The sequence below is a fragment of the Nycticebus coucang genome, chromosome 18 (assembly GCF_027406575.1).
Source record: "Nycticebus coucang isolate mNycCou1 chromosome 18, mNycCou1.pri, whole genome shotgun sequence".
Classification (NCBI taxonomy): domain Eukaryota; kingdom Metazoa; phylum Chordata; class Mammalia; order Primates; family Lorisidae; genus Nycticebus; species Nycticebus coucang.
In genome coordinates this window covers 18,818,123-18,841,241 of record NC_069797.1, presented here as the reverse complement: position 1 = coordinate 18,841,241, position 23,119 = coordinate 18,818,123, and the positions used below count along the sequence as shown (strand labels likewise).

General features: G+C 37.2%; 1 protein-coding gene across 1 annotated transcript in view; it reads right to left on the bottom strand.

The window, feature by feature from the left end:
- Window positions 1-18,303, bottom strand: part of MYH8 (myosin heavy chain 8) — a 35,347-nt gene extending 17,044 nt beyond the window's left edge. Inside the window, exons 1-20 of the mRNA XM_053569614.1 lie at window positions 18,079-18,303; window positions 17,235-17,378; window positions 16,991-17,147; window positions 13,934-13,961; window positions 13,726-13,834; window positions 13,538-13,630; window positions 13,366-13,429; window positions 12,416-12,514; window positions 12,220-12,323; window positions 11,948-12,086; window positions 10,739-10,857; window positions 10,501-10,650; window positions 9,182-9,352; window positions 8,031-8,340; window positions 7,846-7,913; window positions 6,172-6,259; window positions 5,974-6,091; window positions 5,468-5,591; window positions 5,234-5,370; window positions 3,600-3,855 (exon numbers count right to left, since the gene is read on the bottom strand). Coding sequence (XP_053425589.1) covers window positions 3,600-3,855; window positions 5,234-5,370; window positions 5,468-5,591; window positions 5,974-6,091; window positions 6,172-6,259; window positions 7,846-7,913; window positions 8,031-8,340; window positions 9,182-9,352; window positions 10,501-10,650; window positions 10,739-10,857; window positions 11,948-12,086; window positions 12,220-12,323; window positions 12,416-12,514; window positions 13,366-13,429; window positions 13,538-13,630; window positions 13,726-13,834; window positions 13,934-13,961; window positions 16,991-17,147; window positions 17,235-17,378; window positions 18,079-18,288 — 2,688 coding nt within the window. The 5' untranslated portion in view covers window positions 18,289-18,303. The remainder of the gene's footprint in view (window positions 1-3,599; window positions 3,856-5,233; window positions 5,371-5,467; window positions 5,592-5,973; window positions 6,092-6,171; window positions 6,260-7,845; window positions 7,914-8,030; window positions 8,341-9,181; window positions 9,353-10,500; window positions 10,651-10,738; window positions 10,858-11,947; window positions 12,087-12,219; window positions 12,324-12,415; window positions 12,515-13,365; window positions 13,430-13,537; window positions 13,631-13,725; window positions 13,835-13,933; window positions 13,962-16,990; window positions 17,148-17,234; window positions 17,379-18,078) is intronic.
- Window positions 18,304-23,119: the final 4,816 nt, after the last annotated feature.

The following is a 23,119-nucleotide window of genomic DNA, read 5'->3' as shown; positions in this document are numbered from 1 at the left end:
AACTCAGTTTAGCTGGATACAAGATCCTGGGTTGAAAGTTTTTTTGCTTTAGGATATTAAAAGTTGATGACCAGCCTCTTCTTGCTTGAAAAGTTTCAGCAGAGAGATCTGCAGTTATTCTAATATTCTTACCTTTGTACGTTATAGTTTTCTTTCGCCGGGCTGCTTTGAGAATCTTCTCTTTCATGTTAACTTTAGTGAAGCTAATTATGATATGTCTGGGAGATGGCTTTTTGGGGTTGAATCGTGCTGGGGTTCTGAAGCTGTCTGCTATCTGAATTTCAGATTCTCTAGGCATGTCTGGAAAATTTTCTTTCATAATTTCATGTAGAAGGGCCTCTGTGCCCTTGGCTGCCACGTCATCAGCCTCCGAAATTCCTATAACCCTTATGTTATGTTTTTTCGAATTATCTGAGAGCTCTCTGAGTGAGTGATCCGTTTTTGCTCTCCATTTCTCTTCCTCTTTGAGAGATTGGGAGCGTTCGAAGACTTTATCTTCAATGTCAGAAATCCTTTCTTCTGCTTGCTCCATTCTGTTACTGAGGGATTCTACTGTATTTTTCATATCTTTGAGGGCTGTAAGTTCTTGTTTCAGTGTGTCTAAGTCTTTGGTGGTTTTGTCTTTAAATTCGTTAAATTCTTGAGACAGTTTTTGAATTTCTCCACGAATTCCTAATTCCATTTTATTAATCTTGTCTGCAAACCAAATTCTGAATTCAATTTCTGACATTTCAGCCAGTTGTTTATGAATGGGATCTTCAATCACATCTGCCGTATCTTTTCTTGGGGGGGTTGATCTATTCTGGTTATTCATGTTACCAGAGTTTTTCCGCTGATTCCGCCCCATGGTTTACTCCCTTTGGTTTTTCCCCTGGGGTTTTATCGAGGGCCCGTACAGTGTTGTGGCCTGAGAAACTGGGGCCCTGTCTGGTGTGGTGGAGCAAAGTGGTTCTGTCTTGTTTTCAGCTGGTTTCTGTTCTATCCTATTGCAACTTCTACTCTGGCTTGAAGTCTCAGCTGTGTGGAAAAATCAGCAATTAAGTCACCCCGCCTGCCCACCTCTGGCCCCAGTTGGAGAAGGAGAATCGAACCTTCCTACAATCGCACACCCAGGGCACCACCTGAAAAGTCCTCAGTCTATTAGCCCAGTTCAAAAGGTCCGAATCAACTGTCTCAATCGGCACTTGTCTCAGGTGGAAGGGTTCAAGAGGTCTCTGGGAACTGGATCACAGGGGCCTGGTGACTCCTCTGAGACAGCTCACTCCAGTGCAGCGTGGAGTCAGGAGGAGCCACCCCGCAAACAGAGCAGTCTGGGAAGGTTAACGTCTCCTTCCCCACTTTGCCCCTCCGTCGGACCCAGTCACTGGTATCTCTGCAGATGGCTAACCCAGTTGCCTGCAGTGAACAGACACTCCAGGGGTTTGCACCTGCCTGAATCGCGAGGAAGTCTGCCAGGCCCCCGCAGACTGCCGCTATCTAGCAGGAGGAGATGGGGCCTGACATCTTTGAGTGTTTGATCCAATTTTTTATTTTTGAAAAACGTTATTCATATTGCTACAGAATAGCAATATGAATAGTATAAAAAAATTGCCATATACCATTCATCTAAATCCTCAAGTTATTGACCTTTTACCATATTTGGGTTTTTCTCTCTAAACACATATACATCTCCTCCAATCATTTGAAAGTAAATGGTAGATAGGATATTTCAGCATTTCTCTCCCAAGAAAATGAACATTCTTCCACATAACTACAATACCATTATTACAAATAAGGATATTGTGATCAATACAATATTTTATAATATACAGTCTATATTTAGATTTCCCCAGTGTCCCAAAAATGTTCTCTATAACTTTTATTGGTTTTGTTCTCTTTTTACATACATCATAGGCAATAGGCCTGAGCCAGGCTAGAGGTTCTTCTTAGAACAGTTCTACTGAGGGAAAGATTGATAAACTGCTTTTAGTTCTTTTTGCTTTAGTTTTGTTTGCTTTTGCTTTGTTTTCCTGTTACCTTCTCTAAATCTTATTTATGTGGAAAGCTGACATTGACACTCTTAAATTTTGGAAAATTTCAAGCCCATATAATATGTTAGGAAAAAAATAGAATAAACAATGATATGTTGTGAAACTAAGTTGAACAGTTGTTAATACTGCCACATTTGTTTTATATGGTCCTCTCCCCCCATAATTATCAAAATGAATTTTAGACCAGGTAAGAACATAGAATCCTGAGGAACAATAAAGTTTTTATAATTGACTAAAGGAGTCAAATAAAATCAGTCCAGTCACTAATTTATAGATAACCCTGATAATAACCCTGATAATAAATTCTCCCAGGGAGAATTTTTTTTATCTTTCCAGTGTTTGTTTTATTTAGAATTAAAAAAAAAAATGGTGGTGGTGCCTGTGGCTCAGTGAATAGGGTGCTGGCCCCATATACTAAGGGTGGCAGGTTTGAACCCAGCCCTGGCCAAACTGCAACAAAAAATAGTTAGGCGTTGTGGTGGGCACCTGTAGTCCCAGCTACTTGGGAGGCTGAGGCAAGAGAATCGCCTAAGCCCAGGAGTTGGAGGTTGCTGTGAGCTGTGTGACGTCACGGCTCTCTACCAAGAGTGAGACTCTGTCTCTACAAAAAAAACATAAAACATAAAAAATGAAAAATAAATGTTTAAATGGAATATAATGGGGGCTTCCCAGCATTCCTGCACTTTTCTTTTCCTCTTTTTAAATTGAGTTTTGCTGCTTAATCTTTTATTTTTCATAGTGATATTGTCAGAACACATTTACTCATTGACTGATGATACCTCTGAAAAGAGGTTAAGATAGGCTATGGAAAAGCTTTTGGAAAAGTGTTATCTTCAGATAAGTGAAGTTATCAGAAGGAAAAACTTAAAATGGCTAAAAAATTTAGGAAAACTATTCTTTTCACAGATTACTTTATGACACTATTAGGCTTTTTGAATCAAGAAAATGGGAGCTTCTGTCATTTGGCCAGCGTGCTGGTGCCAAATGTGTCCCCCCACTTTGACTACCTACACCTTCCTAAACCAATACACAGAGACCTTCGGAACTTGAGATTTGTGTCAAAGGAAGAATCATGGAGGACACATTGTTCTACCTCGGATGCTGATATTTCAGTTCAAGGAAATACAAATAAATTTATTGAGTTCAATCTTGTGGGTTGGGGAAAGGAGCTAGAGAGAGAAATAAGACTGTATTTTCTTGAATGTAAATACAATCTCATGGACTTGTGTTTGGAAGAGAGGCCTTTTAAGGCTGGGACAGAACAGCCAAGGTAAAAGGGTAAAATATCTGACTAAGATTTGGGGGCCTGACTTTAAACTACTTCCTTCATGGATGCTAAATTTTGTGAAATCGTTGAATAAATTCTTCAATCTTTCATTTTCCCTTTGTAACTTGGAAGTATTTGTGCCTTTCCTTCCGCAGAGAATATTGAAAGGAAGATGAAATACTAAAAAAAGCAACTTGAGATTTTTTTTTTTTTAAAAGAAATTCCCAGTTGTAAATGCAAAGTACATACATATTCTAGAAAAGCTCCAGTGACACGGAGCATTCAGAATATGGAGTACTCACAGATTGAACCTGGAGCTGCAGGTCATTTTTCTCTTTTAGGAGAGTGACCATTTTTTCTTCCAATTCCTTCCTTTTGGCCTCTGACTTGGCGAGCTCGTCTTTGGTTTTCTGGAACTCTTGCTTCATGGTGGCCATCTCCTTCTCTGTCTCTGCACTCTTGAGGAGGGGCTTGATCTTGAAGAAGAGTTTCATCCAGGGCCAGTGCTTGACGTTCATGAAGGCGCGGACATTGTACTGGATGCAGAAAAGGGCTTCTCTGCAATGGCATGGAAATGTCAGAGTACATCAATCTCTTAGGGCAAAAGTTATGATTGTTTTTTACACACAAACTCCTCTTTTAATGAATGCCCCCCACATATAAATGATGTATATGTCAAATTTTGTATATATCATGTGTAGGATTTAAACACACATACACACATTCTCACACTCACACTCAAATTCAGTAGTCTTTAGTCACTTTGCTAACGTGAGTCCTCTTCATATTGAGCAAATCTGTGTTCTCAAACTAGCAAAGAAGCTGACATTAGAGGGTAAATACTGTGAATGTATGAGCACCCTGTACCACTTGACATATGACAATATTAGTGACTTGGGAGTGGACACGGTAATTCTAAGTTGATTGTGCTGCTTCTTTGTCAGCACATGGATATGAACCGTGAAATGGCATTGGTTGTTTTCTGTATTGCCCCACCTAAACTGAGCTTATCATTTGTTAGATCTTCCTTGAAGCACTCCTTTTATTCTGAACACCACTCTATAAACTCCTTTTGTTAGCTTCTTCCGATAATATACTGGCTTGTCTCAAATTCTTTCAGTTGCCTTGGTCTTATCTGCTTAATTAGACTGTTAATATTCACAGGGTATTTAGTATGGATTGATCTCCAAAATTAGTTTTATTTAAACAAAATTGAACAATAGTAATAAGAGATGCTGTTCTGTGGATGATAGCCATAGACTGGCTAGGTTTGACTATTTTGTAGTAATGTGTATTCTCTTCAAGCTTGTTAAAATCCAATCTGTTTTAAGGCCTGTAATTCTGCAAAGGAAGACACCCTAATACAACCCCCAATGCAGACACATGGAAAAGACTCAGAAATACTTACAATACAGACCTGAAATAGTGCGGTTGTGTGAAATGAACGTGCAGTGTATATGGAAGGAGACGGCAATCATGCTAGGTAGATAATCCAGGTGAGGTTAATTACAGAAAGGGGAAATTAAAGTTTTAAATTGGTAAACAGATTAAGTTAGGATGAGGGGAGAGGGCCTATCAAACATGAGAATAGGAGATAAGCAAATTGCTTATCTTGGCTGTCAAAGATTGTGTGGTTGGAAATGATAGAGAAGGTTGTGACAGCAAGCAAGGCAACTGGCTTGATGGAAATAGTGCTTAGTGCAAACTATTCTGCAGCTGTAAGTGAGGTGGATGGAAATGGGAAATTGGAGGCAGGAGAGAAGTTTTAGAGGGAATCCAGGTGTGAGGGCTGAAGCAAAGGCTGATGTGTTGTGGGGGTGAGTTCTGAACTGGATAAGTGGCACATATTAGCCACAAAATGAAAGAATTAATGAACAGGGGAGGCTAATTGGTAGTCCAAAAGGGATCTTATCCTGATATTCTGTATGGTTGTTACCTTCTTTGCAACATCTTCTGATATTCTACCCTCATTAGGAATCCCCTACAGACAGCTTGTGTTCTTGTTATAATCTGGGCCAATTTTTCATCTCTCATTTCTTCCAGAAGACCCAAAAGGCCAGCTTTGAAGAAAACCTGGTGAAAGAGAGAGTCACAAATCATCCCCCTACTACAGGAGACCCAGAAATGGCAGAAGCTACTTGGATCAGATGTAAATAAGTAACAGCTATACCTTGGTATGCCCAAATTTATATTGTGTATGGTCAATATCAATAGAAGCAAGAAGTTTCTCAGAAGCCTTCTTACTATCAATGAACTGTCCTTCTGGAATAGCACTTGCATTTAAAACCTTGTATCTGCTCAGGTAAACAAAGAAAGAATGGTTAGAAAAGTGAGATCACATGTAAACCAAACAAAATATCACTAAACATCTGGGAGCAAAAGTTAAAGTAGAAAATCTAGCTGTCCTGTAAGGTTAGATAGTAAAGCAATGTGGTTTTCTGTTGCCTGCCACTTTCCTGTTATTCTTCCAACCTGTTATTCTATCCTACTACCACAAAACTATACTAGTTGACTTCTTAATTTTGTAATATATACTCAAAAGGGTGCCTGACATTTCTGCTGAGACAAAACATTTAAATATGCTAAAGGGATATGTGAAATACAATGACCAGAGGACAAAAATTAAGATGATAAAATAGTCACAGATTTCAGTGACATATAAGACAGAGAACTGACCTTTGTTTAAAATCCCCATATAAGATTCTGCTTGGGAATCCTTTCCTACAGATGCGTATGCCTTCCAGAACACCATTACACCTCAGCTGGTGCAGGACAAGTTCATGTTCCATTGCCCCTAAAAATATAGAATAATACTTACTACTAAGCATTGCATTTTCAAACCTAAGACTGATTAGTCTGTGCCCTGTGCCTTACCAGGAGTTTTGGTTTCATTTGGAATGATACACCTTACAAAGTGAGGGTGTGTGCTTCTCAGATTGGTCATCAGTTTATTTAAATTGTCCTAGAAAACCAGACAGAAGGGACTTGATGAGAAAGTTATAGTTGAGATTGCTTTTTTATACTTATATGGAGTGAACTGAGGCAGTCTTTTAACACTAGGTATAAGTCTATGAGGCTTCAATTACTGTCTACTGTGAAGGTCTCCAGAGTTACAGCCTGCCAAATAACCAAAAGGCCAAAGTATTGAGAAGAAATACAGATCTCCAAGGTATTCATTCATTTCTAACACATAGGGTCAGTCTTGTAAACAAACTGCACATTCAGAAGCCTTGGTGCACAGAAAAAGACAAAAGTCTGTGGCCTTTCCTTGCTTCTAATGAGCTACCTGACTGTGTAAAATTCCTCTTGTCTCTCTGGGTCATATCTAAAAATACTTGAGATTAAGACTAAAATACTCTGAGGTCTTTCTTCTCCCTCAGTGCTAATATTTTCACAGTAGCAGTTTACAGTGATAACCTAGGTTAGCAATTGTGCTAACTTTTGCCATTCCTTCCTTGAGTTTATTATTCCCTGGGTCTCTAACTTCTTGTTTTGCTTTGTTTTTTGAAGAGTCTGAAATTTTGAGACTATATAACCTTGCATGGACAGATCTTGGGTACCTGAAAATATCTACAGTCTGAAGCTTACAGGGGAGAATTATTCTAGAAACAGAATAATTGACTATGACAAAATGATGTTTTATTTTGTCATGGAAAATACACAGATAAATATCTCTCAGTACTTCTTAGATACACTCTTAAGAAGATACTTTTTTTTTTTCCACATCTCAGTTAACTATTAGGAAATGAAGAAAATAATTAATGTGAATTTGTTATTTTGGAAACACATACAAGGACAAGTTGATGAAACAAGAATTTATTGGGTAAGACATTGCAAATGGGTAGTGAGAAAGAAAAGAACAAGAGCAGTTTTCTTGTCATAGGCCACATGTGATATCTGCATTTTAGTTTTAAGAGGAATGAGACTTAGCAATACTAGCTTTGGTAAAGCATCCTTTAGTCCAGACATTGAGCATATTCCCCTTTGGAAGAGCCTGTTTGTAAGTTATGTAAGAAAATCCCATTATTTTATAGTAAAATCATTGTTCTTTTAATCTAAAGAGATGTTTGCTAGCATAATCATCCACGTAAATCACTAGGCTTAGCTTTTTTAGATTATTTTCAGCTGTAAAAAAAAATTAAATCCATCTCAGAGGGCAAAGATGTGTTTTGGTGGAAGATGTCCTAAAGAGTGTTTCTCAGGCTCATTCTCTAAGGGCAGTATTAGTAGAATAAGAATACGTCTTCCACAGGGACAGCTTTAAATTTCAGCTACTCTGCTAGTTTAGAAATCAACCTCATTATGTAATAAGAAAGCTTGTAAGGACCTTTTGGCATTCTTGAATACTTTAGATAATCATAATGAGGAATAATGGGGTAAAGCATCTGTCCCACGGGAGTAGTTATTTCTTTGGCTCTACCCTGACAAGAGTAAATATTTGAAGTGATTCCTATTAACATTTCATTCCCTCATAATTTATTCTAAATCCCATAATTATGGCAATTCACAGAAACTGAATGTATTTTTCAAATTGAATTTGTACTTTACCCTGAAAAGGGCAGACACAGTCTGGAAAGAAGAGCCCTTCTTCTTAGCACCTTTCTTTGTGCCGCTATCTGAAGTCAAAAGAAAACCTCTTGATTAGAGTAAAATACCAGAGGTTTATATGAACATGTGTTATGTGAACATTCTGTGGGAATAACTTTAATTTAGATTAAAGGCACAGAAGGTACCTGCTTCAGCACTTGCATATGTAGAAAAGAGACTAGCCAGAGTCTTCATTGCAGACTTCTGGTACAGCCCAACCACAGTGTCATTCAGGGGATCCTTATTTTTGTCGAGCCAGCCAGTAATGTTGTAGTCCACAGTGCCAGCATAGTGAATCAGGGAGAAGTGGGCCTCAGCCTTGCCTTTGACCACCTTGGGCTTCTGGAAGTTGGCAGACTTGCCTAGATGCTGGTCATATAGCTTGTTCTTGAAGGAGGTGTCTGTTGCCTTGGGGAACATGCACTCCTCTTCCAGGATAGAGAAGATGCCTAGTGGCTGAATTCAGAAAAGTAAACGTTGAGGTCAACCTATCTTCTTTCAATAGATGTGGACATGGTGGCCGTCATTTGACTGAATTATGTACGCCTCCAATTAAATATACGTATGAAATAAACTAGGGTGACAACTCAAAAAAGTCTCTTTGTTATCACGAGAATGATGCTTCCACCATTACTTCCCATGTTCAATCTGTTCTATAACATTACTTTTAATTAAAAGAATAGCTGGATACAAACTCCAAATGTCAACACAGCCTGTGGAGGTGACTTATTAAAATGTTATGTATTTGTCAACTTTTTCCCTATTAAATGAATAAATCTATTGTCAAAGATTTATTTTGCTATGAAAAGGGCACTGACTTAGAATGATGTTGGCTCTGTGTACAATAGTTAAATAGCATCTATAAATAACTCAAACCTTATTTAAGATATTGTGTCTATTTAATCTTTTTAAACATAGATTATGAAATAGCATGTGCAGTTTGACTTCTTGAATTCAAATAGATTAGCTGTATTATGTATGCATTAATGCTTAGAAAAAATATTATTACTGACATCTTGGCTTATATTGGAGATAGATTAAGCATTAATGAAGGTGAAGGAGGCCATCTCAAATAAGTTTCAGTGTTGTTTTAAACCTGGATTTGACTCAGTATCAGAATAAAAATGGTTAGAACAAAAACAAAACACTATCCAATCCTTCTTATGTAAAAGTTGAAGAAATAATTTCAAAATAATTTTTTTTAGTTCACAAATTATTTGAGATTATAGTAATACTTTCTAGAATTAAGACATATGGGAAAGTTACAGTCTGACCTGTCTTTAGAAGTCAAACAAACCTTCTCTATGAGCTCGATGCAGGCGGCCAGGTCCATCCCAAAGTCAATAAATGTCCACTCGATACCTTCCTTCTTGTACTCCTCCTGCTCCAGCACGAACATGTGGTGATTGAAAAACTGTTGGAGTTTCTCATTGGTGAAGTTGATGCACAGCTGCTCCAGGCTATTGAACTACACAGAATAGTAGAGATTTCCAACATTAAATGGGTTTTTATATTACAGTAGTAAAATTCATTACTGAAAAACTCTTTCAATGGAAAATGGAGACTATAGTAATGAGATACAATTTAAACTAATTGTTGTTCCTTCACAATTCCCAGGGCAAAAAGATTATTATTGATATGAGCCTTTCTCATGAATTCTAGGTATTATTAAGGGGCCCTGGTATCAATTAAATAACAAACGTTCTGGGAGAATTCACCTCCTTTTACCTGTAAGATTACATGGGAAAAAATATACAATAGAGGTACAATTATGGTCCTGTGTGTTAGGGTGAATATTTAAAGGTGAGGGGGAAAGTAAGTTATTGGAAAACTTCTGTTAACCACTTCCACTCTCCAATTCAAAATAGAGTGCACATTTTACCTTGGGCTGTCACATTGTTCAGGAAAGCTTATCTTAAGACCTTTAGTGGTAAAGATCTTGTTTTATAAAGTGAAATGAATAGACTAATTTCTCCTCTGTTGATATCAAACATTTGGCAAATCTCCTTTGTTTTGTGTGTAAAAGTAGGGGCCTGATTTATCCCAGCAAAGATCTAAAAGAGTCTTTGTAATAATTTATTTTCTCATTTTGTAGATGATTAAGCTGATGTCCTGGAGGTGAAATTGTGTAAGATGAACCTGGAAGAGGAGACACTATCATTTGTCTCTAAGCTTCTGCCCTTGGGCCTTTCCTTCTTCATGGAAAATGCCTTGTGTATGACCAGATGCTACAGACCTGGGTTCCTCTCCTGGCCTTGTCTTATATGCCCAGGGCATCTTTAGCTAGTGTTTTGATTTTCTTCTGTCTTAGTCTCTTCTGTATGTAATTAGGGATAATATTAGCTACTTCTTGGGTTGTTTTGAAGATTAAAGAAGGTAACATTTTGAAGTCCCTAATACAGTGCCCGAAATATGCGGACTGCTCCGTAAGTGTTAGCTGTTGTTTTATTGCATTCTGTTACCTCCTAGGTATTTTGGAGATAACACTTGGTCTAGGTGCAGTGTTGGAGCAAGCAATATGGACACTACAAATGTAAATGTATAATGGTAATGTTTAATATATAAAAGATGACAATTGCCGCCCTCTCAATTTTTATTACTATGAAAATAACTCACATCAAAGATCTCAAAGCCAGCAATGTCCAAGACCCCAATGAAATACTGCCTGGGCTGCTTGGTGTCCAGCTGCTGGTTGATGCGGGTGACCATCCACAGGAACATCTTCTCATAGACAGCTTTGGCCAGAGCACCCACTGCATTGTACACCTTCACAGATAGAGTAAAGTGTCGGCCTTATTAAAGATGTGTCATGAAGGCCTAGGATGTGTGTGATTCACTGAGGTTGTGCACTTACCTGCTGCACAGTCTGGCCTTTAGTGACATACTCATTGCCAACCTTGACCCTGGGGTAGCAGAGGGCTTTGAGCAGGTCAGCAGAGTTCAGACTCTGGAGATAGGCTGCCTTGTCAGCAACTGTAGAGACACAATTCAGGAACTGTTGTATGATGGTGTATATCCTCCTTAATCTTTCCATTTTTCTCCAATTCATTTTTATATTATTTAAACAAAAGCTTTGAATAATTCTATATCTTAGAGCATATGCTTGCCTCTACATATTTGATCAGTTACACTGGCCTTCAGTGATGTGTTGCAAGTAGTTTTGAGAAAGTTTTCATCAATGGTAAACGTAAGTCCAGTATTTGCTGCAATATTTATGCAGCGTAAAAGCCAAAGTCCCTGTTTTTAAGACACATTGGTGTAGTTGGGAGGATAAGATAAATAATCACTGTTAGGGAGGGACAAAAGCCAGAATATTTGCGCTTTTAGTTTTGCCCCTCCCAATTTAATCTTACTGGTTTAATTTTATCTGAAAATGTGAGGATTAAATTTCACTCTATTGATCTCAGTAGAATTTCTTCCTAAAATTCTGCCAATGACTATAACATAAACAAATGCCACATGTCAGACACAAAAGTGACCACTAAAAAGTTTAGAGGCAGGAGAGAGAATGTCCAGCTGGGGTGGTCAGGACTGGCTTTATGGGCAGATGATTAGCTTTCTGTTGTCCTGTACACTGTATGTTCTTTCCATATGTAGAGAATATGATTTTTCTTTCTTAATTCCCTTTTTCATCTGCTGCTCATATAGTCTATAGGTTTCTGTACAGACAACACATGCATGCAGTTGTCACTAGGGGTATCTTTCACCCCTAACCCTGTGTTTGGGCAGATTCTCTGTTGCCCATCACTAATTTTGCTAGCTAGTGCCAAAACAGACCATTGCCAAGGCAAAGCAGGAACACTATTCCATCTCATTTTGTCTTAAAGGCTGTGCTTATAAGTGGCTATTGAGGTGTACTATAATTTATTTGGGCTTGATAGAAATGAAAGAGATATGGAGATGTAAGGAGGGGGGAGTGCAGAAAGTTTGCACTATGTGTAAATGTGTATATGTTGTTCAGAAGTCCAGCTACAAAGGAGTTAACAAGTGTAGGAGTTTTATTTTTCCTTTTTCGGAGGGCCATGTTCTCTGATTCCAACCCAGATGGAGGTTCATGTGGTACCTTCAGTGCCATCTGGCTCAGCTTGTTCTTCACGCTGCTTTTGCTTGAATTTCATATTCCCATAATGCATCACAGCTCCTGTGAGTTTGTAGATGGACACTTTTTCTTCAGGAGTGAAGCCCAGGATGTCAATGGCACTCTGCCAGAAGAAATGATAGGACAAAAGTGAGGGCAGAAAAGACTGACAGGAGAATTTATGGGGGTATCCTAAGGTAACCACATCAATGGGGTGTTGCTGTTGTCATTTTAAGAAAAATACATGTGTAACTTACATCTGTGGCCATCAGCTCTTCTTGGTCATCAATGCTGGGGACTGTGATCTCCCCCTGACTGACAAAGGCATAGTCATATGGGTTGGTGGTGATCAGGAGCATTTCTGGGTACACAGAATTCAGGGTACATTTAGGTTTTGCATTAGAAGATATTATTACACTAACTTCTAGTCTGTGAATTTAAGTCCTTTCTTACCAGTTAGATCTGGCTTCTTATTGGAAGTGATCTGATAAAAAATATGATAGCTTCTTTCAGCCTTTAGCTGGAAAGTAACTCTAGACTTCTCCAGAAGATCTGGAAAGAGAGAGAGACATTGAATTTGAAAGAAAAATCAGTGCATCTAAGATATTAAATGAATCAGTGCCTCTGGCCAAAATTGGGGGTATTACATTTGGCTCCACTGAGATTTCAACTTGATGATCCTGCAGTTGTACATATTAGCAATGCAGATGGGTATGATAATTGCCCATGGTTTTCACCATCTGAGAGCATACCTGCTCTAGAACAAATAAATTTTTTATATGGAGTATTTGTGACCTCTGTATTTTAATTGATCCGGTCCTGCTGGTGTGAGGGCTACCTTGGAATCATCTACCAAAGCTCAGACCAAGAGCAAATTACAGAAATATATCAGGAACCCGTAGGTAACTCATAGGAATCCAAAGGAAGCCCTAGTACAGGAGTTCTCAAACTACAGCCCACGGGCCACATGAGGTGGTGTGATTGTATTTGTTACCATTTTGTTTTTTTACTTCAAAATAAGATATGTGCAGTGTGCACAGGTATTTGTTCATAGTTTTTTTTTTTTATTTTTAAACTATAGTCTGGCCCTCCAACGGTCTGAGGGACAGTGAACTGGCCCCCTGTTTAAAAAGTTTGAGGACCTCTGCTATTTGTCCTGGAAAAACAGCATATTTGCTTCTGAGGCAGGATTTTCTCTAGAATGTGCTACAGAAGAAGCAGACTGAGATTGAAATAAACAGAGCCCTCAGTGGATGATGGATAAATCTGGCATTAGGTCCTGGGCAACACTGGCAGCAGATCAGTCTTTTACAGGCTTCATGCACAGCAAGTGTTGCAAAATATTCCTGCAAATGAAATCACTTGTCTCTGTGCTTTGATTTTTCAGTGGTCCTGTTACTCACATGTTTCAATATCAGCAGATGCCAGCTTCCCTGTAGTACCGAAGTGGATTCTAATGAATTTACCCTTGAAAAGATAAAGATTATTTAATATTAGAGAACTGAAGTGCACAGAATGATGCAACTGAAATAGTAATTCAGACATGGCAACCACTTCAGTGACCAAGAGACTTACAAAACGAGAGGAGTTGTCATTCCTCACAGTCTTGGCGTTGCCAAAGGCCTCCAGTAGGGGGTTGGCACTGATGATTTGATCTTCCAGAGTCCCCTGCAAAGGCAAGAGCAGCTCTCAATATTTGGGGCTCTAGACTTCGAAGAATCCTGACAGTCTTAATTCTAACTCTGGCTGCAAGACAAACGTACCTGCATTTTGCCTGATTCCTCCTTCTTCTTCTCCCCAGTGACTGCAATTGTTGCAAAGTACTGGATGACACGCTTGGTGTTTACAGTCTTTCCTGCCCCGGATTCTCCACTGCCAAACAGAAATCAGACCAGAAGTCAGAACTATAGCCCACCTTGTCAACATCTAAGATAATCACTGCCAATCTGAGAGGAAAAAAATGTCACATACGTGATCAGTATGGACTGGTTCTCACGATCTGTGAAAGAGATCAAGATGATCAATTAACAAATGGACATTCAATATGAAGATTATTGAATCAGTTCAAGTCAAACAGTTTTTTTTTTGTTTGTTTTGTTTTTTACTTTTTGAAGATGTTGCCTATGATTTTGGTTTTGTGTTTAGCCTCCAAAATAGCCAATTGCCTCTTGGAGTAAAATTTGTGAAAATAAGAGGCAAAATATCATGTAGAGTTTTGGGGGTACTTATTATTATTATTATTATTAGTCATGGTAAAATACACATAACAAAATTTACCACCTAAACTATATTTACGTGTACAGGTCAGTGGTATTAAGTGTATTCGTTATGTTGTGCAAACCTCACTACCTTCCAGCTCCATAACTCTTTTCATCTTGTAAAACTGAAACTCTGTGTTCATTAAATACAAACTCTCCATTTCTTACTCTTCCCAGCCCCTGGAAACCACCACTCTATTTTCTGTCTCTGTGAATTTGACTACTCTAAATACCTCATGTAAGTGGATTCATATAGCACTTGTCATTTTTATGACTGGCTTATTTCATCCAACATAATATCCTTAAGGTTTTTCCCTGTTGTAGCACATGTCAGAATTTCCTTTTCAAGGAAGAATATATTTTATATATGAACAACATTGTTTATTCATCTATCAACAGACACTTGTGTTGCCTCTGTGTTTTATGTCTTGTATACCTTATCCCAATCTTCTGGATTATTTTATTTTATTTAGTTTTGTTCTTTTATTTACTTATTTGGATTAATATAAAGGTATATGTGATTAGGTTACATTGTTTGCATTTGTTAGGTAAAGTCCAATTTGTGGTTGGGTCCTTCATCTAGGAGGTGGACCCTTGTACCTGTTAGGTGGGAACTTACAGAACCCCTTCCTCTTTTTCCTCCTGCCCCTTTCTTGAATTTAATTGTGTTTTTCTCTCATTCTCCTAGATTTTTTTAAAGAAAACCCCAGGCATGATGTAATTGTATTTATAAATACTTCAGTAAGAATGATATAATTTTGAAGTCATAAGAGATCTTAGAAATTGCTACTAAGGCCAGCTCTTTCATTTAACAGGTAAAGAAGCTGAGACCCAGAGAGGAATAAATGACTTTTCTAATATTAATTACATAGCTAGTTAAGGTTAAAGATACTATATTTAGATTGTTTGACTTCCAGTTTATATATTTTTCTGCCACATGGCCTTCTCTCAGCTTTTGATGACATTATTTTAACTGCTAATGATTCTTACTTTAAATAAGGGGTCTGGAATTGTGAATGTTTGTGTTTATTGACTTCTATTTCCCTTTTAATGCTATGCACATTTCTAAATAATAAATACAAACACTGTCACTAGTTATGTGACTCATATTTTGTATTTGTATCAATTTGCCATTGTGTTTAATCTTTAATTCTCTACTGATAATTTTTTTTTAAGAGATAGTCTCACTTTGTTGCCCTTGGTAGAGTGCTGTGGCATCATAGCTCACAGCAACCTCAGACTCTTGGGATCAAGTGATTCTCTTGGCTCAGCCTCTTGAGTAGTTGGGGCTACAGGTGTCTGCCACAATGCCTGGCTGGTTTTAGAGACAGGGGTATCACTCTTGCTCAGGCTAGTCTTGAACTCCTGAGCTTAAGCAATCCATTTGCCTTGACCTCCCAGATGGCTAGGATTGCAGGCATGAGCCACTGTACCAGACCTTATACTGATAGATTTTAGAGAATACTGAACTCTAAAATTGTATTCAGAGAAAGTAACTACAAATCTGGATGTTGTTTAGATGTAGATACAAGCATAGACTTCAGAGAACTTTAAAGTTCCATTCAGGGAAGTAAATGCAGATTTTGCATCATATTCAGATTTTTTTCCCATAGTTTAAGCAAAATCATGGAAGGTCGTATTGCATGTAGTGGGAACATAAATTAGAAAACAATGTTCTATTCTCTTTAGGCAATGCCAAAATAACATTAATCAGGTCAAATGCCAGAGTTGTGCATGATTTTATATGAAAATCCTGTTTAGAGCCATAAGTAACCTTGATTTTGGAGCAGCCTCAAATCAAAGCCTGGGGGAGAGTGGGGACTTCAGTGTGAGTGCTGATGTATAAGCTATGTAAATGCAGCTGCTGAGTGTTAAAACCTCTGAAGTGAGCCAGCGTTTGGCTGATTTCTGAGAGGTAGCTATAACTTCTGTTGACAACTACAGAACAATTTACTGACATAGAATCCTTGTAGAATTACTGGCCAATTTGTAATAGGAGATTTCTATTTTATTTCTTTCTCTTTTCTTTCCTTCTTTAAAAGACAATTAAAAAATAAGAGCAAACAAAAAAGAAAAATAACTTTCAGTTTCCAAAATTCTGTTAAACAATAGGAACTTGGAAATGCATACGTGGTATGCATTGGTTGTTTATGTTTATTAAGGCAGGAACCACAGATTTTGATACAGTTTTTTTTTTTTAAATTTTGCTAGAAGAGATTTTTTTTCCTCTCAAATAAAAAGGCAAGGTTTTTTTTTTTTTTTTTCCTTTCATTCTAATAGGACAGTGCTTCAAAAGTTGTTGGGCCAAAACTCAATAGCTCTTTCTTTACTTATGTGCTACCCCAAAGGCTGGCCGTATCACTGTGTAAATAAAGATAAGAATTCACAAAGTTTTACAGTTATGGTTGATAACTCTTTTCTTTGACTATTGTGGATGTGGATATTTTTAAGGAATATATTTGAAATTGTTTTCTATTCAAATTATAAAGTAAAAAAGTATGAAAAGCCATAAATAACATTTACAGAGGTCGCTAATTTCTTCACCAAGGCTTCTCCTTCCTAGCTGTGTTAGCTCAGATAGGACAGTGACTTTGTGAACTTCACTCTACTCATCTGTAAAAATGCACATGGCTGCTGGGAAGGACATAGGACATTATAGCTGTAAAAGTTTTTTGAAAACAGTGAAGCCTCATGTGGCTCAAAAGAGGTCTGTTTATTCATCAAAGATTTTATTTACACATTTCTGTAGACAGATGCCTCCTTCACTCACCGGTCAGCATGAACTGATAGGCGTTGTCAGAGATGGAGAAGATGTGGGGTGGGGCCTCCTGACGCTTTTTGCCTCTGTAGGCCGTCACCACCTCGGGGTTGTACACCGGCAGCCACTTGTAGGGGTTGACAGTGACACAGAAGAGGCCCGAGTAAGTCTGTGGGAATCAGAAAATTCAACATGTGGATCTTGTTATTATTTAAGGAAATAAACAGAATAAAAAGAGATGCAGAAGGGCACTCACATAGATCATCCAGGCTGCGTAGCGCTCTTTGAGGTTGTACAGCACTCCAGGTTCATGTAGATGGGTCATCATAGCCATGTCCTCAATTTTGTCATATTTTGGAGGGTTCATAGGAAAGACTTGGTCTTCCCTTACAGTTAGAGTCTGGTAAGTAAACAAGAGACCAATTTGTTTTAATGGTTGGAGATAAGGTTTACGTTTGCCTGTTTATTTTGGTGTAAAACTATAATTGCAAATACTTTTCACCATACTGTGTTATTCAATGTCCTTTGATAAAACCATGAAAATATATTCATTTCAGAGTAGTTTGATGTTAAGAAAATTTGTTTCCAATGGTAATCTAGGACACTACCTTTTTCTTAGATTTTTTTTCCTTCCACGTTCTTTTTCTCATCCCAGATTTATTAGTTTATATCTTTTATTGTTATTTTAATATGTTGGTTACATTTAAAATTTTTCCTTTCTTTCATTGCAAGAAACTTTATATTTGGGAAAAGTAATGGGGATATTAATAATTTATTTAAGTAGAATTTTAACTTCTAGTAGGAGGAACTAGTTTTTATTTCTCCCGAGTTTAGAGATTTAGTTGGGAAGTGGGGAATTGAAACAGAACAGTAAAGCCAATATTTAGGTGGGTCGAAGTCCTCTGGGGAGTTAGGAGACATGCGATTACTGCTGTGAACGCCTTTCAGATCTGATGTCTATATGCCGACTAGAAGGGTGTTTGTATTGACAACAGGTGCAGGGATTCCCAGTGAGTTAGGCTTCAACTCTAATTGGGGAGATAGAGAAATATCTATCTTATTTATCTTTATTAAACATAAAATATTGTGTTTTCACTTACTGCTCCACTTTCCGTCTTTACAGTTACTTTCCCTCCCTCCTTGCTTTGTACAGTGCTCTTCACATAGGATTCCTTGGGCTCCACGACAAAGACTGATGTTTTAGCATCAAAAGGCTTGTTTTGGGCCTCAATCCGCTCCTTTTCCGATTTTCGAAGGTAGGAAGCTGCTTCGCCAAAAACAGCCATCTCAGCGTCGGAACTGGCACTCATAGCTGCAGTTTTTTCCTTGGGGAAAAAAACAAAGGAGAAGGAGAAAAAAGAAACAATAGTTATAAGTGTGAGGATTTGAAATGGAAGAAATGGTGAGCATCGCCTGTGCTGGGACACTACAATTGAATTAGAATGGAATCTTTACGTGGTTTTTTTTTTTTTTTTATCTCTAAACTTAACAATTTCTATCACTAAAACTCATGATGGATTGTGTTATAGCAACTGTCATTATTTAATCCCCTCCTCTCCCGCTGCATAATTTGAGTATACCATATGCTAAAATAAGCATATAGTTAGGGAAGAAGTTTGTCTTGTACAAATGAAGGTTGATATTTAGCCATTTTTCTCTCACAAACCAAATAATTATTTTTAATATCTGCTTTATTTTGATATTAGGTGAGATGTGTCTCAGTGAGCTCTTAAAAGAACCTCATAGTACATTCTGATTTTTTGTCATTTGGCTTGTTACCAAGAGACTTAGCATTGCCTTAATTCTAAAATCTTTTTTGACAGTCTCCTTTTGCCATGAGAGATTTCAGCTGTCAGTTAATTGATCTAACCACAGGGAAATAAGAGCTCCCTCATGAAGGCCCATCTTCCCACATAAATTCCACAAGTATCTTTTCTTTTCACCCAGAAAAAGAAAAGAGAAAAATGTTTAAGAGTGCATCACATGCATGTCTTCTGATTACAGATATGCCTCTGCAGCATTGACATATTAGGTTTACTTTCAGGTAGTAAGTCACTTAGGGACAGGCAGGATCTCTCTTATATTATTTAGCACCCTATGGGTGTAATGCTTATGACTTTTTAAATGAATAATAAATGTTTGAAACAACAAATATCAGTGAATCATCAAAATATTATGGTTTTAAACAGGTGTTTGTGTTTACATTTTTAGATAAGAATTTTTCTGGGGTTTTAAAAAACTATGAAATGTCTTAAGCAGTCAGTGCTCTGTAGTAGAAGAAGGTTGGCATGGAGTCTATTACCCCTGGATAGTTCTAAGACAGCTGAGAATTCACTGTCAAAGCTAATTCTGTCCCAAATGGTCCTTTAATGCTGGAACTCAAATGAGAGTAGTCTTTGAGAACAAGACATTCTGAAAAAAATGCATTTCTAGCATTTATAAACTGTCATTTGGAAGCACTCTGTACTGATATAACTTCAAAAACGTGGAAATGGTGTCCAATTGAGAATTGTTCACAGTTTCATTAGATTAAATCCCCTCTGTCATCTATAAATGAGTAAAGCCAAATCTTACCTCTGGAGTTCCAGATGAAAATTCAGTTTCAAAACTGTCCCACTCTGTAAAACAAGTTTCTTATTAGTGGTAATAAGTTGAAATTCTGGTAATATAGTTAATTAAAATTTCTCTGCCCTGAAGCTTGGCTCTGTGAAAACAAAAGTTGAAGTTGAGAGCAACTGTTTCATGCTCAGAGATAGTCACAGAGTCAGCTCTTTCTGCCCCTGCAGGTCCTTTGAGTCCCACGGCACCCATCACTTACCTCTTAAGTGCTTGGTGGAGATAAGGCATAAGGGTTAGCCCTCCTTATATAGGAACTAATGTGCTGATGCTGCAGCTACCTCCTCTTTGTTAGGGCAAGACATTTGGCAACATGAACCCTCAACATAGTTTATAGTGACATTTGGCATGTTTGGATATAATTAGAAGTATTCATATCATTTAGAGTATGTGAACCAATCTCCTATAAATAATTTGACAGGGACCAACCTGTTGGTAGAGAATGCTTTCTAGTGTGCTGGGAAGGGAATCTTTGACAGCACTTGGTTGGGCCTCAAAGTAAGTTCTTAAGAGAGATATTCAATTTGGCAAACTCTTGCATGTACACAGGCAGTAACCAAATGATCAGATCCTGGGACACATTACCATCAGGGCCTTAATCACTTTTCCATATTTGTTACCGTAGCAACACTCCCCACACACTGCATTTCCTTGGACCACTTCCAGGTTCCCCCTGGAGTCCAGGCTTGGGCAACAGAGCCAATCTGAGAGGAGATTCTATGCCAGGTGTCTACTGTTGGGCCATTGCCCACCTATCCAACATTGAAAAAAGTGACTAGTAGAAAATAATATATATATATATTCATTATAGAAAAAAGAACAGATAAAGAGAGAAATGTCTATAATCCTATTATGCAAAGATACATAGGCTTGTAAGTGGGACAGTATTATAGACATATGTATGTCTTATAATCTTTAAAAATATATATGTCAAGTAATTTTAATACCACTAATGTAATTCATATCCTTATTCTTTAAACAAACTATATTTTGATCTTTTTAAATTAAAAATTTTCCACTTTTAATAGATTGAATATATTGAAGTATAATTTACATACAGCCCAAATTCACCTTCACAATTTTAGGTGGCAGTTACAATAAACTTCACTCCTGTTGCTATATGGTTCTATGAAATTTTACACATGCATCAGTTCATGTAACCACTGCTGTAGACAGGATGCAGGATAATTCTGGTTCCGTGGGTTTGATAAATATATGCAGTTGTGTAACTTCTTACATTTTAATTACATAAAAAGTAAAGCCTTATAGATAAGGTGAAAATTCTCCTTCGATAAACACTCACTCTTTAATGGTAACCATAGATACCAGTTTGGTTTGTAATAGTCTGTGTCTCTTCTGTGCTTTCACATATGTATTTATTATATTTTCTACGTGGTTATTACTGGCATGTGGCAGATGAGTCTACATAATCAAAACTTTGGTTTTGTTTGTGGCAGCAGTGCCCAACTAAATTATGTTTCCCATACTCCTTCACAGCATAGGGTAACCGTATAAGTTTTAGGCTAATGAAAGGCAAGCAAAAGTTGCTGGGTGGGACTTCCGGAAAAGCTCTTTTATAAAAGGGGCAGACTCTGCTCATAATACCTTTCCTTTTTCCCTCTTATCTTTTTCCTACACAAATGTAATGACTGGAGCTATATCCTTGAAAGAAAGGTCAAGAGAATTTCAGAGACCTTAGCCTTGACATCTGTGAGCTGAATGTTACTGTGTGAAGAAAAGAATAAACCACTAATTGTTTTGTTAATTCAAGTTTTTTTGTTACACACAAACACAATCCCTAACAGATACATAGTACTTGAGAAAGTTATTGCTTTTTCTATGTTATCTTTCATATGGTCCCCCCTTGCTGAACTCCCTTATCACTTCTAATAATTTATTTGATTTTCTTAGATTTTTAACACATCATGCACACATAATCACAATTTTGTGTCTTTTTTCTCTTGTAATTTATATGCTGTTTTTTTTTTTTGTATTGCATTATCCATGACATTTAGGACAATGTTGAATAGTATTAATATAGTATTGGTACCAGGATATTTGTGTACAGATCTTAGATAACATTAGGGCATCCTTATTTTTCTCTTGACTTTTATTGGATTGCATTTGATGTTTCATCAGGGATGGTATTTGTGTTATACTTTGTGTCTAATTTGCCAATACTTTGATCATAAACAATTTATTTTCTAGGTTTATGCCCAAGAGAATTGATAACATGCCTATACAAACACTTGTGACTAACGTTCATAGCAACATTATGTATAATACCTAAGAGGTGGAAACAATCAAATGCCCATGAGCAGACAGGTGGAAAAGCAAATCTGTTATATGCAAACAATGTGATATTATTCAGCCATGAGAAGAAATGAAGTACTAATAAATGCTACAGTGTGAAGGAACTCAAAGATACTATGCTACGTAAAGAAGCTGGACACAAAGAACCCATAGTTGATGATTTTGTTTATATAAAATATCTGTCTATAGAGAAAGAAAATAGATTTATTGCCAGAGGATGAGGAGAGAGGAGAATGAGGAATGACTGCAAATGGATGTGCAATTTTTTTTAAGAGTGATGAAAATGTTCTGGAATTAGTGATGATGGTTGCATAACCATGAGAATTTACTAAAATCCACTGAATCTTGCACTTTATGTGTTTATTTTTTGAATCATACATTTTAAATGGCAAATTTTATGGTGTGTGTGTTATGTGTAAAAAGAATGCTTTAGATTTTATCAGTGTTTTTTTCTGTATCTATAGAGATTACTATTTTTTTCTCCTAACCTGTTAATGTAGTAAATTTTAATATATGGTAGATTTTTTCTTCACTTTACCATCCTTGAATTCGTGCAATAAAACCTATTGATATAATATTGTTAAATTCTCCACTGCTTTTATTATACTAATTTTTTGTTGGGATTTTTCCATGTGAGCTAATATATGACCAGACCAAAGTTTACTTTGTTGCGCTATCATTTTCTGACTCTGATATCAGAATATTTTGTGAAGTAAATGAGTAGCTTCCCATTTGTTTCTGTGTTCTGCAGCACCGTGTTTGGGATCTGACTTACCTGTTCTCTGAGGGGTTTGGTAGAGTCTGTTTGTGGAACTCATTTGGCCTTTAGCCTTATTGGAAGATAAATTTTTTTAGGTGTAATGAGGTGTTTTTTTTTTATGATTATTGATTAGTCTGTTTCAGAGTTTGGGGGTTTCTACTGGTTTGGGGGTTCACTGGGATAGTTTATAGTTTTTTAGAAGATGACTCATTTTGTGTGACTTTTAAGACTTTTTTGATATTTTTGTGCATGACTTTTTATAATAAAAAATCCCTGTGTAGTTATCTTTTCCTTTTTATTCTTTTTTAAAATTTATTTTTATTTTTTATTGTTGGGAATTCATTGAGGGTACAATAAACCAGATTATACTGATTGCATTTGTTAGGCAAAGTTTCTCTTGCAATTGTGTCTTGCCCCCAAAAGGTGTGGCACACACCAAGACCTTTTTATTC